This window comes from Helicoverpa zea, chromosome 11, assembly GCF_022581195.2.
Source record: "Helicoverpa zea isolate HzStark_Cry1AcR chromosome 11, ilHelZeax1.1, whole genome shotgun sequence".
Lineage (NCBI taxonomy): Eukaryota > Metazoa > Arthropoda > Insecta > Lepidoptera > Noctuidae > Helicoverpa > Helicoverpa zea.
Window position 1 is genome coordinate 8,789,313 of NC_061462.1, and position 15,734 is coordinate 8,805,046.

At 34.9% G+C, this 15,734-nt stretch overlaps 3 protein-coding genes across 4 annotated transcripts; 1 reads left to right on the forward strand and 2 right to left on the reverse strand.

The window, feature by feature from the left end:
- Positions 1-2,115: 2,115 nt before the first annotated feature.
- Positions 2,116-6,084, reverse strand: LOC124634330 (ras-related C3 botulinum toxin substrate 1). 2 transcript variants are annotated; one of them, XM_047169868.1, is made up of 6 exons: positions 5,906-6,084; positions 5,699-5,804; positions 5,432-5,581; positions 4,758-4,840; positions 4,203-4,363; positions 2,116-3,477 (listed from the first exon to the last, which is right to left on the reverse strand). In XM_047169868.1, the coding sequence occupies exons 2-6, from the start codon at positions 5,749-5,751 to the stop codon at positions 3,400-3,402; spliced, it is 525 nt and encodes a 174-aa protein (XP_047025824.1). In that variant the 5' UTR covers positions 5,752-5,804; positions 5,906-6,084; the 3' UTR covers positions 2,116-3,399. The 2 variants fall into 2 exon arrangements, with proteins under 2 accessions (XP_047025824.1, XP_047025823.1); XM_047169867.1 differs by having other exon boundaries at positions 5,699-5,814.
- A 324-nt stretch (positions 6,085-6,408) lies between these two features.
- Positions 6,409-13,656, forward strand: LOC124634329 (testin). The gene is made up of 6 exons (XM_047169866.1): positions 6,409-6,636; positions 6,743-6,872; positions 10,448-10,600; positions 10,902-10,981; positions 11,293-11,451; positions 11,979-13,656. The coding sequence occupies exons 1-6, from the start codon at positions 6,613-6,615 to the stop codon at positions 13,578-13,580; spliced, it is 2,148 nt and encodes a 715-aa protein (XP_047025822.1). The 5' UTR covers positions 6,409-6,612; the 3' UTR covers positions 13,581-13,656.
- A 1,396-nt stretch (positions 13,657-15,052) lies between these two features.
- LOC124634327 (probable prefoldin subunit 6) lies at positions 15,053-15,642 on the reverse strand. Its single transcript, XM_047169864.1, has one exon. The coding sequence runs from the start codon at positions 15,507-15,509 to the stop codon at positions 15,141-15,143; it is 369 nt and encodes a 122-aa protein (XP_047025820.1). The 5' UTR covers positions 15,510-15,642; the 3' UTR covers positions 15,053-15,140.
- Positions 15,643-15,734: the final 92 nt, after the last annotated feature.

Sequence of the window (15,734 nt, forward strand, 5' to 3'; positions counted from 1 at the left end):
TCTACGCTAATTTTCGTCACATCTTATATTTGTTATAAATTTTTGGAGCCATTGCAAAAATACTGTTTTTAAAATGTAGTCTTAGATCTTATTACATGTAACTGATCACAACGACGCTGACTGGTTACTAAAAGAAATACATAGTTAGAGTTATGATTAATTTTAAGATAATTGCAGCTTTTTTAAATAAGACCTTTTTTATGGGTGATTGAATTTTCGATATCTGGTAGCACTTAATTTTGTAACGGGTCTCTCTGTCCTGATGAACACAATTTTACTTCAAATATACGTAAGTCTAACTACTTACCGAAAGATGGTGTTTTTATAATTTTAAATTTTCATGATAATATATCATATGTTTTGGTTTGTAAATAATCTATAAAAAAAACTTGTAAGATGCAAGGAAAAATGAAGCTGCTTTTTAAGGCAAAAATTGGTACCAATAATGTACATTGATTCAAGATTCATACGAAAATAATACAAATTCACTTAGAGGTTCTAGAAATGCAGCTATTCGACGACAGATGTCTCTAGCAAAAAATATGTTTTAAAGTTAAAATATTAATTACACGTGAAATGTTATCCTATGGTATGTTTGAGTTTGGATCCTGAGCAATTTCTACAATTAATGATAGCGCATTTCATCGTTTTAATCGAGTAACAAATAAAATCTGTTGAAATTGTGGTAAAAATACAACTATGACAAGATGTCAGTTAGTTAGTGTGAAGGACGGCATATGGGCGGTGTCCAGCCACGCCTGCCGTGACGTAGTCGTGACGTATTTGACCTACTTGAAGGCGCGTGACCTACCTGCGTTAGGGCATCTCCGCTAGTCTTTTCTCCTCCGTGGTACCAGTCCTTTACAAGGAGCGACTGCCCTATCTGACCTCCTCAACCCAGTTACCCGGGCAACTGTTACGTGGGATACGTTTTCGTCACTAACTTCAATTTTTTGCTTTATTATCAAATTGCCCAACTGTCATGTAGCAATATAATAATGCCCGTGCAATGTGATAAATAATGAAGTTAAGATAGTTATTAATCACTTGGCCCGATAAAGCTAGACATTATTCATAATGCTCGGGCATTATTAATAATGCCCGAATTAATCACATGGTCCATAACATATATAAAGAAAGTATATAACGAAGTACATAAGGGAGTGCACAAGGAAGTATGTAAAGGGAGTACATAAGGAAGTATATAAAGGGAGTACACAAAGAAGTATATAAAGGGAGTACATAAGGAAGTATATAACGAAGTACATAAGGAAGTATATAACGAAGTACATAAGGAAGTATATAAAGGGAGTACACAAAGAAGTATGTAAAGGGACATAAGGAACATAAGGAAATGTTCCTTATGTACATAAGGAAGTACATAAAGGGAGTACACAAAGAAGTATATAAAGGGAGTACATAAGGAAGTATATAAAGGGAGTACACAAAGAAGTATATAAAGGGAGTACATGGATGGGGATGATGGGAATCATTTGATGATTTTTGATGTCGTTAAAAAAAACAAGATTTAAACACCATGAATATGTACTTTAGTAGGTAAACTTGCATATGCAAACGACTGTCTGTGGACGTGTTGCTGACCATACCTTACAATATTACCCTTTTTTGTGAACCTTATTTTGTTGCATTTGTCTAGCTAGATGCACCTTGTTAGGTAGATATTTCTTCACATACATTCTCATTTTTATTGCAAAATAAATGCCTAACTTCCGCCAACGTTTCCACCCGGATACCGCTTCCTGCACCCGGTAAAAACTAGCGTGAAGCCTGAGTGAGCTATTTAATTATATGTATATGTGGAAAAATATCTACATAACAACCTTTTATAGTATAATACCCGTTTTTTCGCGGCTTCACTCGCGTCCCGTGAGAACTTCTGCCCCTACCGGGATAAAATATAGCCGATGTTACTCAGAAAGAGTGTAGCTTTCCAACAGTGAAAGAATTTATCAAATCCGTTGTAGCCTCAAAACTACAAACAAACAAAAAATGTTTCCTCTTTATTATTGTATTAGTATACCTAGATATCATGTAGTATAGCACTGTTACTTTATTAGAACTTTTAGGGGGTGGATATAAAATAAAACATCAACATAAAGTTCAATAATTTATGAAGTGCATAATACACAAGTTTCATTTAGCTCTTACATAAATAGGTATATACACGAATTATTTTTGAAGCTTTACATGTAAATCAAAGCAGTCTACAAATAATATCAATAATTGATGGTGCAGTTATCAACACGCACAACATTATCTTTCGTTCTGAAATGCCGCTTTTGTCCTCATTTGTGAGGACTGAGAATAAGCAAACATCAGCTCTTATACTACTTCCTTGTTTGTATGCATGAGACATTGCATGCGACTTGTTGTGCTCAACTTTCGTTGCGAAATTAGTACTTTTTAAATGCATTATATTCCTTAAATCTAAGATTTCCACATACAAAAATATTTCGCCCTAATAAATCACTATAAACACACTTTGTCTAATCACAAACATTATTCGAAATAATATAATTAAATAAGTAAGTTAAGAAAATTGAAAAGAATCAGAAAAATAATGGCGATAAGAGTAAATTTCACCACCACTAAGCTTACAACAGTCATTTCAGCTGCCGATACGGTATGAGAATTGTCAGACTTATATTACGTATGTAATACATGGCTATAAAAATTCATATGCTATTGCCTTTACAAATTGTTAGCTTATGAGAACCAGCATGAATCCATAACACTTTATTCAACCAGAATAAAGCAAACCTACTAATTATTATAAGCATGGATATTAATAATATTAATATATCTAAATAAAATACCGCTTAACCAATACATCATTCACTGGATAATAAATGCTTAAATATCTGCAACTAATTCGAGTTTAAATTGAGTATGTTAAAACTAGCATCTACGGTCAGTCGTTATTCACAAGTTGCATAAGAATATATTTCAAAACTTCGAATATTGAGGTCCAGTTGCATATACAAAAATAACATTATAGTCATTTTACATAACAGTAACAATTTGTTTCTAACCATTGAAGATTTCTTTACAAAACATACTAAATAATATACTGAGTCTTACATCTATTTATAAAATCTTTGGCATTTTCATATGCTTAAATATAAGCAGAAAATATAAATAAAAATAGTTGTGTGATGATCCAGATACAATTATTAACATTTGTAGTATCACTATGCAGTATGGAGAATGTGTTTTATGGCACTTATTGGGATGCATTTACTGTAATTTTGTTCAATATTCTTTAAAAAAAATCAGTTGTTTGTTACATTGGAAGAGCATACTGGTATAGAAACACATTATTACTGTCGTCGCGAGATTTCTGCATGTATAATTGTCGAATTTGTCATGGAGTCTTATTTACATAATTAAACACTTCCGCTGATGTCTCTTCTGCGGTTCAGGTCTTAATACTGCGCGCACAGCTTCATCAAACACCTGCATGGCAAAGAAAAAATGCAAATATAAAAACTATACCAACTATCTCCTAAGAAAATATCATGACATGGAATAGTATTGTGTGTGTCCATGGTGAGAACATAAAGGAACATAAAAGTTTCTCTTTGAATAGATTTCCATGGCCTTTCATCAATTCCTTCAGCACTAGTATTACAATTCTTAGTACAACTACATTCTGCAGGAATCTACATTAAGAAAGGATCTTGGCTTATAAAGCTGTAAACTACAGGACATTACCAATTCAATATGTTATAATTATGTAATTTGTATGCAACGGAAATACCTATACTTCATTTGAGCAAGCACGTAACTAAAGGTAACCCTTCTTGGTATGACTTTAGCGTAAATGCATATTAAACAAATATACTACTGCTTAAAATGATAATTGAATACATTTAGTAATAGTTATTATTGTATGTACATTAACTTTTTGCCATGTTTTAAACTGATTTTATAAGTAAGAAAAGTTATATCAAGATTGTTGACTTTTAGTTACATGCCTACTGTAATGTACAAGTCATTATCATCATTACAGCCTATTTATCGTCCCAATGCTGGGCACAGGCCTCCTCTCACACGGAGAAGGATTGAGCATTAATCACCAGGCTTGCTCAATGCGGGTTGGTGATTTCAGTCTTAATATTCCAGGTTTCCACCATCACTTTTTTTTTAATGTACGTAGTAGTAAAATCAATTTAACATACTTGTTTGAGTCCACGCTGAGTCAATGCAGAGCATTCCATATATTTAACGGCTCTAATTTTGTTGGCCAGCTTCTGACCTTGTTCCCTTTTCAAAGGCGACATTCCTTGTTCCGACAGCAAACTGAGGGTCTCACGATCATCCCTCAAATCAATCTTTGTACCTATAATTAGAAAGCTTTTTTAATTTACTTGTTTATGTGGTGGACTGAAAGTAACAAACAAGTCTAACAGAAAAGAGACATTATGAAGGATTTAGTTTTCACATTTCTATCATACAAATATTTTTTTAAAATAAATTAGTGATAATTATAGCAATAAATTAATGCTCATGATTTGCTAATCTATTTCACTCATAGTAACATTAACCTGTGATTAAAAGTATTTAAGTAATTAGATAAAACTAATGAATTAATCAGTGATAAATCAATTATCATAATTCATTTGATAACATAACATAGCAACTAAAAACATAGCTACCTAAAGATATAATTGCTTGGTTAAAAAATTACTGTTAAATAAATAGACCATGTTTTATAACAAATTGTTTTTACTCACCAACCAATATTATGGGAGCATCAGGACAGTGATGCTTTATCTCAGGATACCACTTTGAAGTCACATTTTCATAAGATGATGGGCTAAAATAACACAAAAAATTACATAAACATATCACCTTTTAGTCTATTCTATAAATAAATAATATTCATATACTCTAGAACCAGTTCTGCATACATTAAGCATTTAAATGAGTTCTATTTCCTACCGGGCAGACTTAGTGTAAATGTATGCTTATCAATGGAATTTTACAGGATAATTTGAAGCATACCGAGTGACTTCAACAGAACAAGTTAAGTAGGAGGATAATGCCTATTAGGCTATTAGTGGCTAGAGGTAGAACCGGTAGAAACCAGTTCAGAATTTTAGACTTGGTATTATTGGAGACACTCAATATTGTCCCTATTCTCTGAAGTTTCAATGTGTCCATTGTGGTGGCTCTATTAATTAGAAGAAGTAGAGTAATTAAAAGCATTTAACATTCTTCATTATTTAGTCACATGGAGGTTATTTCCGGATCTTCTTTCTGCAGCCATTACTTAGAATTGCATGGTTATTGTTTGATGTTTAATAGAAGAACTTTGAGCCTATGAAGACCCCTCTTTGTTCATTGTTATATGTTAACACATTCCATTCAGAGAATTACAGTGAACTGACCACTAGTGACTACATACCTTGTTACACTGAAGCATATGAGGAAGACATCTGTTTGTGGATAACTTAATGGTCTAAGTCTGTCATAGTCTTCTTGGCCAGCAGTATCCCACAGTCCTAGAGATACTGCTACTCCATCCACAACCATAGGTGCTGAATAATTGTCAAATCTGGAATTATTACAGTCATGGTAAAATTATGTGGGATATCTCTAACTTCACAATCACTTGTAGAATTAGGGCTTAAACACTATTTAGAACTTCCAATACAACGTGAATATAACTTACACTGTAGGTACATATTCCCCAGGAAAACTGTCTGTAGTGTACGATATTAACATACAAGTTTTACCGACAGTACCATCTCCGACGACCACACATTTGATCGGCCTTCCTGATGACATCTATGGAAGAGAATATTATTGATAAATAAAGGCAAACCTATGACTCATTGTAAAACCGAAACGTATGTTGAAAACAATCAGATATTATTACCGTATAAAAAGTTTTTTTCACTTCTTTTGAATTACAAACACTACACGAACAACAAAGAGTTGAAGCACTGACAAACTATTTATAGAAGGGCAAGTTTTTCAAAATTTTACATCGAATTAGAATAGGAAACGCATTGAAAGATGGATGGGGACATTTACGGAAGAGCTACAGATAATAAATTGAACTGAGTTGACGGATGATGTTGCGTTCATTTATATGCAATAATTTATTTAGTAGTTCTGCTTAAGCGACACATTAGTTAATCACTTGTCACAATTAAGAAACTTTGCATGACTAATTAAAATGAGTAATTAGGGTATTTCTTTAATGAGTGTTGGCATAACTTAAGTGTCTACCTCGTAATTTTATCGCATTCAAGTTGATTACTTTCAGAGTTGATAAATAAGTTATTTAATCATGAACTAACAATTCATATGTTTTTATAAATTGTGTATAATGTGATTTTCGCTTCTATTCCTTGCAATTTATTTATTTTTCTATCGATAATTTTTGAGTTGTAAAACTTATAATAGTGCTGTCAGTCACGTACGTCATGATGTCATGATATTATTATCTATTGTTCAACACTGATTCGGAAGCTTTAATATTTATCTAGTTTTTCCGCTGGCTTTTGGTTGTGTGACTGTTTAGTTAATATAATTTTTTGCTTAGCTAGACTCATGTCATAGAGGGAGAAAACCAGTATAATGTCTAAGTTTCAGGATAAAAAGGTAAATAAAAAGTTATGAAACTTTGTGCTTGGGTGCTTCAAACTTTGTGGATTACCATTTGTACTTAGTGATAACAATAATTGATAACATAAAACGTGGTTTTTAGATGAGTGGCTCTTGTGTGGAGACTCCGGAAGCACCAGCTTGGCTGTCGAAGCTAGAAAGTCAGAGGGAAAAGTTAAGCAAAGCGCGACTTGGGCATGATAGTGGAGCCGGTGCGCCTTGCAACTCTTGCGGTAAAGAATATTTATTAATTATACTTTTTACTTAAAAAGTATTCAATATAAAAGCAGTTACGTCTTACAGCAGGTTGTTGGTTTCTTAAATGGAGATATTTGCCAATAAACATTAGATTCGAACATCCTATTTACAGCAGAAATGACGTCATTAATAAAACAATGCAAACGTTATCATTGTGTAAGGTGCACGCGTTTAACGGATTTAGCCAATGTATGAGTGTGTCTGGAATTTAATGAATGAACATTAATATTTCTAAGAAACCACGTGTTATTTCATACTAATTCCTACATTAATTTAAAATACTTTAGTAAAATTCCCTATTTATTTAAATGATTCACCCTCTCAGGAATTATTATAAATAAGGAATAATGTATCTTTTATTTATAATTGTGTTCCTGGAAGATTTTGTATATTTATTAATAATTTTCCTAAGTGATTCATGTCTATATGAATGAGGAATTTCCCTAATGACTTATTTTATATACTTCTGGCCATTGTTAAAACCATAAGAAATTTTTATAATAGTGAAACCATTACAATAAATCTTTTCTAAGAATTATAGAATATTTTGTGTGTGATAAGGTACTTTTTGGAAGGGAGTTGCTGATTGCAACTGCCTACCGAAGATGTGGTGACTGCATGAAAATGGTTGATATCTGAGGGTGACTGTGCATATTGCTGCTGTTTTGATCTGAAACAATTTCATATAAATACATACAAAGGGGGAGGCCTATGTTCAGCAGTGGACATCCTATGGCTGAGATGATGATGATGACATACAAAGAAGTATTGCAGCTGTTGTAGTCAACAACTGGCTTTCAATATGTACCTTAAGACATTATTTTGTTCGATATTTCACGTGACTAACTATATGGTTTCAGGCATCATTACTCATGAAAAGTCTTTCCATATTATCTATCATCATCCTCCGAGCCTTTTCCCAACTATGTTGGGGTCGGCTTCCAGTCTAACCGGATTCAGCTGAGTACCAGTGCTTTACGAGAAGCGACTGCCTATCTGACCTCCTCAACCCAGTTACCCGGGCAACCCGATACCCCTTGGTTAGACTGGTATCAGACTTACTGGCTTCTCACTACCCGTAACGACTGCCAATATTCTATATTATCTATATCCCACCCAAAACAAAAATGTGAAAGGCTGCCAAGTTCGATAATATGGGAATGCTTCGCCTATAAAAGAAGTGAGATCTGAATAAGTACCAAGTTCCATACACATACCTCAGTTAAAAATAGTTACTTTTTAATGGTGTTACTTGGCAAGTTTTCACACACCTTGTTATAAACCTACTAAACGCAATGAATCAAGTATATAATTTTCTATTAAAACTTGCCAAGTTACGAACTCTTAACTATTGCACTTTTATTACCTTAATTGAAATGCATTATAATATTAATCGACAAATACGAGGTATTGAACGATATTTTTTTTACCGACTTCAAAAAATGGAGGAGTTTCTCAGTTCGTTTGTATTCTTTTCACGTAAGTACGTGCATAACTCCGTCGTTTACCAACCGATTTAAACAATCATTTTATTGTTTAAAAGGATTTACTTTCCAAATAGTTCCAGGGTCCAGGGTCTGGTGATAGAAACCTTAAAACAATAGGGAAATCTCGGAAATTGTAATCACATATCGAATAAAAACTTGTCATTCGGGTATATGTCTCCGACACCACAAAACTGTGGAGGTTAAGACCTGACCTGACGATGGAGACGACAGTGAGACGAGGGAACTCCTCAACGGTATCTATTTACTACCTCGTGTTTGAGCTTATTTTATTCGTCTTGATAAGATTTTTCCATTGCCATTACGGATATTAATTGCATGACGCTACTCGAACTTAGGACTGATTGTGGTAGATAGAGACTGAAAAGCAAGAGAAACAACAATTACCTTCAAACGTCTATTTCTGTTTTTTTATCCTGTTAACAGTGAAACCACTAACTATCTGAATGTTATTTCAAGAAAAGAGGTTGTTAGGTTTGTGGCTGCTTAAAATGGCTTGTTAACAATGGCTGGCTAACATTAGAACCGGGTTTTCTCGGGACCTCTGGGACCGATTTCAAAAATATTTGGATTCCGTCTTAAGAGTGAAGTAAAGAACCTATTTTAACCATTCCCACTACTGCGCAAATGGCTTAGGCTTTATAAAGTGACTGTTCAAGTTGAACATTGGAACCGGTTTTTCTCGGGACCTCTGGGACCGATTTCTAAAATATTTGGATTTCGTATTAACAGTGAAGTAAAGAACCTATTCTAACCATTCCCACTACTAGGCAAATGGCTTGGGCTTTATAAAGTGACTGTTCAAGTTTGACATTAGAACCAGTTTTTCTCGGGACTTCTGGGACCGATTTCCAAAATATTTGGATTTCGTGATAACAGTGAAGTAAAGAACCTATTCTAACCATTCCCACTTCTGTACAAATGGCTTGGGCTTCATAAAGTGACTGTTCAAGTTTAACATTAGAACCGGTTTTTCTCGGGACCTCTGGGACCGATTTCCAAAATATTTGGATTTCGTGTTCAGAGTGCACTATGGAACCAGCTGGAACTACTCCCACTGCTGGGCAAACTTTGAGCCCACACCCTGGCATTGTCCTTTAGTTCGTTTTAGTTCCTTAGGGGTACAAATTTACACCGGGTATAAAACACCTTCTTTATTTTGAAACTGACTCACACTTGGCCATTTTCAGATTTTTCCCTTTACCTTGACATAAAGACCTACCTCAATGCCAAATTTCAAGTCAATACGACCATTGGAAGTGGTCTAGGTTTTTGATGAGTGAGTCAGTCAGTCAGTCAGTGAGTGTATAGTAAAAATAGCGATTTTCTGACGTCAATATCTCAAGACCTACAATGGGTATTTTAATGAAATTTTGTATTTTAGATAAGTGAGGGGGTCTCAACAGATACTAGAAATTTGATATGCGTAAATAAAATATATTTTGAGTTATAGGGGGGTCGAATTTGGCCCGAAATGGTTCCTGTAATATAACCCATGGCCGGTGTGTCGCTTTTTTTTGCTCGAACTTGGCGGACACACTGCCGTGTGTCTAGATACAAACAATTCACTCCACCACAGACACCTATAGTTTCATAAAAAAATTTCAGTATTTTAGGTCATAAGTGTACTTTAGTGTACCTAACAAATCCAGTTTTTTTTTTTTTTTTTTAAATAATATCAGTACTAGACATTTCTGGTAGTTTTGTCTACATCCTGAGGAAACTTCTTCGCACACCAATAAAATCAGCTTATTTATTTTCACCATGGTTTTATTATATGGGAGATGATAAGGTTCAGGTGTATCTATACTTTTCAAAAAGTGAGTCAGAGGTGATAGCAGTATAACAATATTGTTCTATAAATAAAACTCCACAAGATACAAGTACCACTTAATTTGTGGCTCACTCCTGTCTGTTTTTAGTTTAAGGTTATCTAAGAATAAACATTTAAATAAATAAATGATGCAACCTTCTGCATAAATAAACTATTTTGATTCTTTATTTGAATTTATAAGTTTATTAATTTTTTTACTCTGGTTATACAGGACCATCATGTCCTGGCCTAGACCTACACTTCTGGAGGAAGGTGTGCCGCTCCTGTCATTGCAGCAAAGATGTCCATGATGTACAAGATGATGACCTATCGGGATGGGCACAGTTTGAGCTTCTTGGCACTGCTAGGCCGAAAAAGGCTTCATGTGAGTATGACCTCTTTGCATATTTTTATCTACGTATACTAGTAAAGTGTCTGCTTGTGTGCTTGAATATGTTATAAAGGCTATGTGAGTTTAGCAGTAGCTAGTTAAGAAAATCCTGTGTGCTTCTTATGCATATTATTCTATAAATCAAAGATATTAACAAGGTCACACACCCTTGACCATGATATTTTCAAGAGCCCTTTTAATCTATTACAAGCTGATTAAACGGACAAGGTTGAGCTGTAACTTGATAAGATACCTACAAGACTTTAGACTAACTTTAAAATGGTATTTTTTTCAGTACCACTGATAAAAATTCGAGGAGTAACAGACAAACCTGTGAAACTTGATTGGGTGCCTCCAAATGCATCTACAGAGTTGGTAAGTTATACACATTTTGTGTTTTCCTTTATTTTCTACCCAACCTGCCTTCACCTTTATGTGGACAACTGGAATACCACAGTTATTCATCACAGAAGAATCTTTCATTTAAATTCATATTATGAACAGTAATAAACACATAGACCATTGTTGTTCTAATAACCATCATCTTAAACAGAACCTCCATTGCTAGAACTTCTTAATGTCTCTCATTCCATCTTTGAATTATCTCAACAGATACCTGGCCCGTCTTACCTACTGGGCACTAGAATCGTTATTGTGAAAACCTTTTTTATTTTTCTATTCACCAGGTATCAGAGTATATGTCATGCCTGGGCTCCTTGGCCCCAGTATCCGGTTCGGAAGCGGCCCGGCGTCGTCGCGCTCAACTGCGGACGCAACTACCACCTCACGATGTCGCTCCAGATGTCAGACAACATGCCAGTGACTTTGAGAAGTCAGAACACACTGTGAGTCAAACCTCCTTTGATATTTATTTGAACCGGATTATGACTGATATCTTATCTTGCCTAATATAATTTGTTCTATAAATAGTAAGTATTCGTTGTTGTTGTCGAATTTGGGAATTTTGGAGAGTCATGTACACTTTTATATATTCCAGTCATTAAAAAGCTTTTGAAACATATAAAAAGTTCTTAAATCCAAAATTTTCATAGGTGGCTGTTTTTTTGCAAAAGACTTTATTTTCTATTGTCTTGTTTAATTATACAATGTTTTAGAAATGTTCCTGGTACTGTGTCATAGAGTCAACTGCACATTTTATGCAAAAGGGCATCATGCATATTAACCCGAGTTGCATAGACAGTTACGTCATTCAATTTAGGTCAGACTGCCGGTGATAAAGCAGTGATAGTGCGCCTTACTTACCCTTATTAAATCATAGTATAGGTACTACCTATCATATATTTTTGTATACTATATCTATATATAATTTGTAATTAAGTAGATAAATTGACTTATGTTTTTTTTTTCCCAGGAATACATTACTCGCATCAAAGATCATGTCGTGGGTATGGGTAACGTCGTCAGAGTGGGACCTCTGCAAAATGGAGATGTCTTCTCAGTCGAAAGCAGCAAAACCCATTCCGCAACAAAATCCTATGCCTTGCCTCTTAAAATATCCAACGTATCTCGAGGAGTCAAATACAATATCGTGCCTAAAAATGCTTCCGACAAAAAGTTGGTCTTAGATACACAAGGAAATGTCGTGAGCAGTGCCGCTAATCTTCCAGATTACAAGTCCAGTCCTATACTGAGTCGTATCGTCAAAGACAAACTCCATGTGATGCGCATTGAATCGGACAGAATTAAGAGCGCAGTTGAACATGGTCCTGTTTACGATAAACTGTTTAAGAACTTGGAGGACTTGAACATGCCTGTTACTAATGACGTTTATCTGCAACCAATCAAGCTCTTCCGCGAAGAGTACAACAATAATGCTCAGTTCAAGGATGAAACCACTGAGTTCTCCAGCAAATCCCTTGGCGCCCAAATCATGCCAGACTTATGGTCTAACAGCAATAACAACGTAATGGGTACAGCTAAAATGCTAGATAGCAGAATACAGAAGGGCACTATATTTGCGCCGAATGGAGAGATTTGGAGCTGGAAACATGAACCTGTGACTCCTGAACACAGCGGTACTCTCTGCTCTACAAAGATCAATCCGCAGTACTCTACTGTCACTAAGCCTATAAATCAGGTGGAACCACAACAGACTGCGCCTCTGCGAGAGTACCTTAGAAGTCACTCCGAAGATGACCTCCCACCTCCACCTCTGCCAAACTATAGCACATATCCCGGTGCTGTCCCTCCACCACCAGTACCAGACTGGAACAACCAGCCTGTTGACAATATTCACCCTGTTGGAGAAAATGCCGATTATCTGGCACTCCCACAGAACTATGGTGAAGGTACTGAGCAGATTATTGACCAGCTTGCAGACTTGTCGCTCAGTCCTGCTGAGGTGGAGTTCAACAGGAAGCTGTACAATGAAGGAGTTCCCTGCCAGCGCTGTAATAAGTCGATGTTCGCGGGCGAAGTCGCGGTGAAGGCAGAGAGGGCTGGACACGAGGCCATCTGGCATCCTCAGTGCTTCACATGCAGCAAATGTAACGAGTTACTCGCCGATCTTGTGTACTTCTTCTACAAAGGCGAGATTTACTGCGCTAGAGATTTGGCCGATGTTTTGGAGATTCCCCGTTGCGCAGGATGTGACGAGCTGATATTTACCCGTCCGTATACAGCTGCGGAAGGAAGGGCGTTCCATGTACAACATTTCTGCTGTTATCACTGCGATGCTCCGCTTGGCGGGAAAAAGTACGTCCCCGATGATAAGACGGGTCTACCGATTTGTTTGCAATGTTATGACCAGTTCTATGCAGAGCGTTGTCGCGCTTGCAGTGGGGTCATAGGGCCGGAGCAGCAGGGAGTATCGTGGGGCAACATGCACTGGCACGCAGATTGCTTTATATGTTCAGGCCGTATGTGCGGAAAGAGCCTGTTAAGCGGACGCTTTGTCGTCAAACAAGAGATGCCATTTTGTAGCGTGCCATGTGTTCAGAGCAGAATTAAGTAAATGTAATGTAAGTTGTTTGTGTAATGCAAAGAGTATATTTTGTCCCTAGATGCCAATTATAATATTTTTATATAAAGGGTTTTTTATATAAGTATACATTTTACAGTATATATATTTATATACACTAACAGATTTTTAGAAAGATATATGTCTCTCTATATTGAATAGTAATTCACGTAAAAGACTTGTAGTTACAATGTGCCTATGTATATTGTTGTGATTTAAGAAATTAATGTTCCTCCAATTTTGGGACCATTTACTTTTATGACGTATTTCTTAGATTAATTATAAAGCATTCCAACGCAGTTTCAGTTAGGGCGTAATTATATTATATAAGGTGCTTTAATATTACCTGCCAGGACTTAAATGGGGGGTAGTATTGCGTTTATAGAATATAATAGTAAGGATAAATAATTGATTATTTGTCATTTTTTTTTCACACAAAAAATAATACGTATAAATTTGACTTAATTTATTCGTTTAAAACCATCCAGTAGAGTTGCGCGTTGCCACTCGTGCAGAACAGATAGAAAGAGATAGCAGTTGTTTTGATTGACGAAGCGACACTACGCGCATAATTTGTGAACCACGTTATGCAGAATAGAGCCAATATTAATTTAACTTGTTTAATGTGTCAAATTGAATTGACTGTTCCGGGGTATAAAATTTCTTCACTATTGTAATCTATAAACGCAATAATACCCCCCATTCAAGTCCTGGCAGGTAATATTAAAGCACCTTATATATTTTTCATTGCTTTGAAATAAGATATTTAGGAATATAAATAAAACATATTTTTTCTAATAATAATTTATTTTGATGTTATTCAATTCCAAAATTTTAGTTTATTACATTAGAAAGTAAGAGCCAAGTGTAAGTTAGTCTTATTATTAAATTGTGATAATTTTAAACGAAAAGGGAGCTCTATACTAAGCAACTGTTTCTTAAAAATTTTGATTACAGCATAAGAAATATATTTATATTTAGTATTATTGGGCACAGCAGGATAAAAGTGCCATAAAATATGTATTATTTTTGGATGATATACAATTAATAAAGATTAGAGTATACATGCATGTTTTATTCATTTTCGTACCCTTCCTATACTACTTTTATAATAATTAATACTTAGCACAAAAGTTAAAATATTTCTTATTAAAATTCCTTACAATTTTATGACATCTCTGACTATACTTAAAAAGATGTATTATGCAAAAACTAATTAAGAGGTTGAGAGGTTTTTTGAGTGAAATAGCAAGCAAGTGTTCAATAATAAGAATTCCTGTGAAATAAAGTAGCCAAGTTTATATTGATGTTGGGAAAAGTTATAATCCACTACATAAGTCATTGTCTGATCGGAATCATGACTCATTTCAATGGCCTACCAGGGTCTACATTTTTTCTTCAGAATACACTGTTCTTAGAATACTGTTGTATTACAGGAATTAAATTTACAAGAAAAATAACAGCAATAGGTATTAAAAGTATAGTATAATTAGTTAAATACACAATGCAAAAGTAATTAATTGCAAACTGAAGCGTTTTCTTGAGGTATAAGAACTAAGCCTTTAACTTGAGTTTATTTATATCATTCTTTAACTTCGTCAGGTTTTCTTGAAGGGCTTCCTGTTTGTTTTCTAACGCAGATATGTGGTCATCTGTTCTTTTGATCTCTTTGCTGATGTACTCCATACGCTTTGCGACGTTTTGATTAGCTTCTTCTGGGTCCTGCTTCACGAGCACGGGCCCAATAAGTTTGTATACTTCCGCATCTTTCTTCAATAGTGATAATTCTTCTTTAACAGCCTTATTTTCATTTAACTGACTATCTAATTGTTGTTTCTGAGCGACCGCCTTACGGTATTCTTTTTGTATACCACTCAACAGTTCCAGCTCTTTCTGCATTTTTCTTTGGATTTCCTCAGTCATTGTAGCAAAAAGTTTTATGCACTATGTATCTGGTAAATGGAATAAGCTATTTTTTATTATAATTCTGCTATCCAAATCACGATTGCCTCACAAAATCTATTTTTGAAGAGAAGTGAAGTGAGGTTATAATTTTGACATTTGAGTACGTTTAGTTTTCCCATTAAATTAGGCAGACCACACAAAACTCTTTAATAATATTTTATAACCTCGTGTATGTAATATACA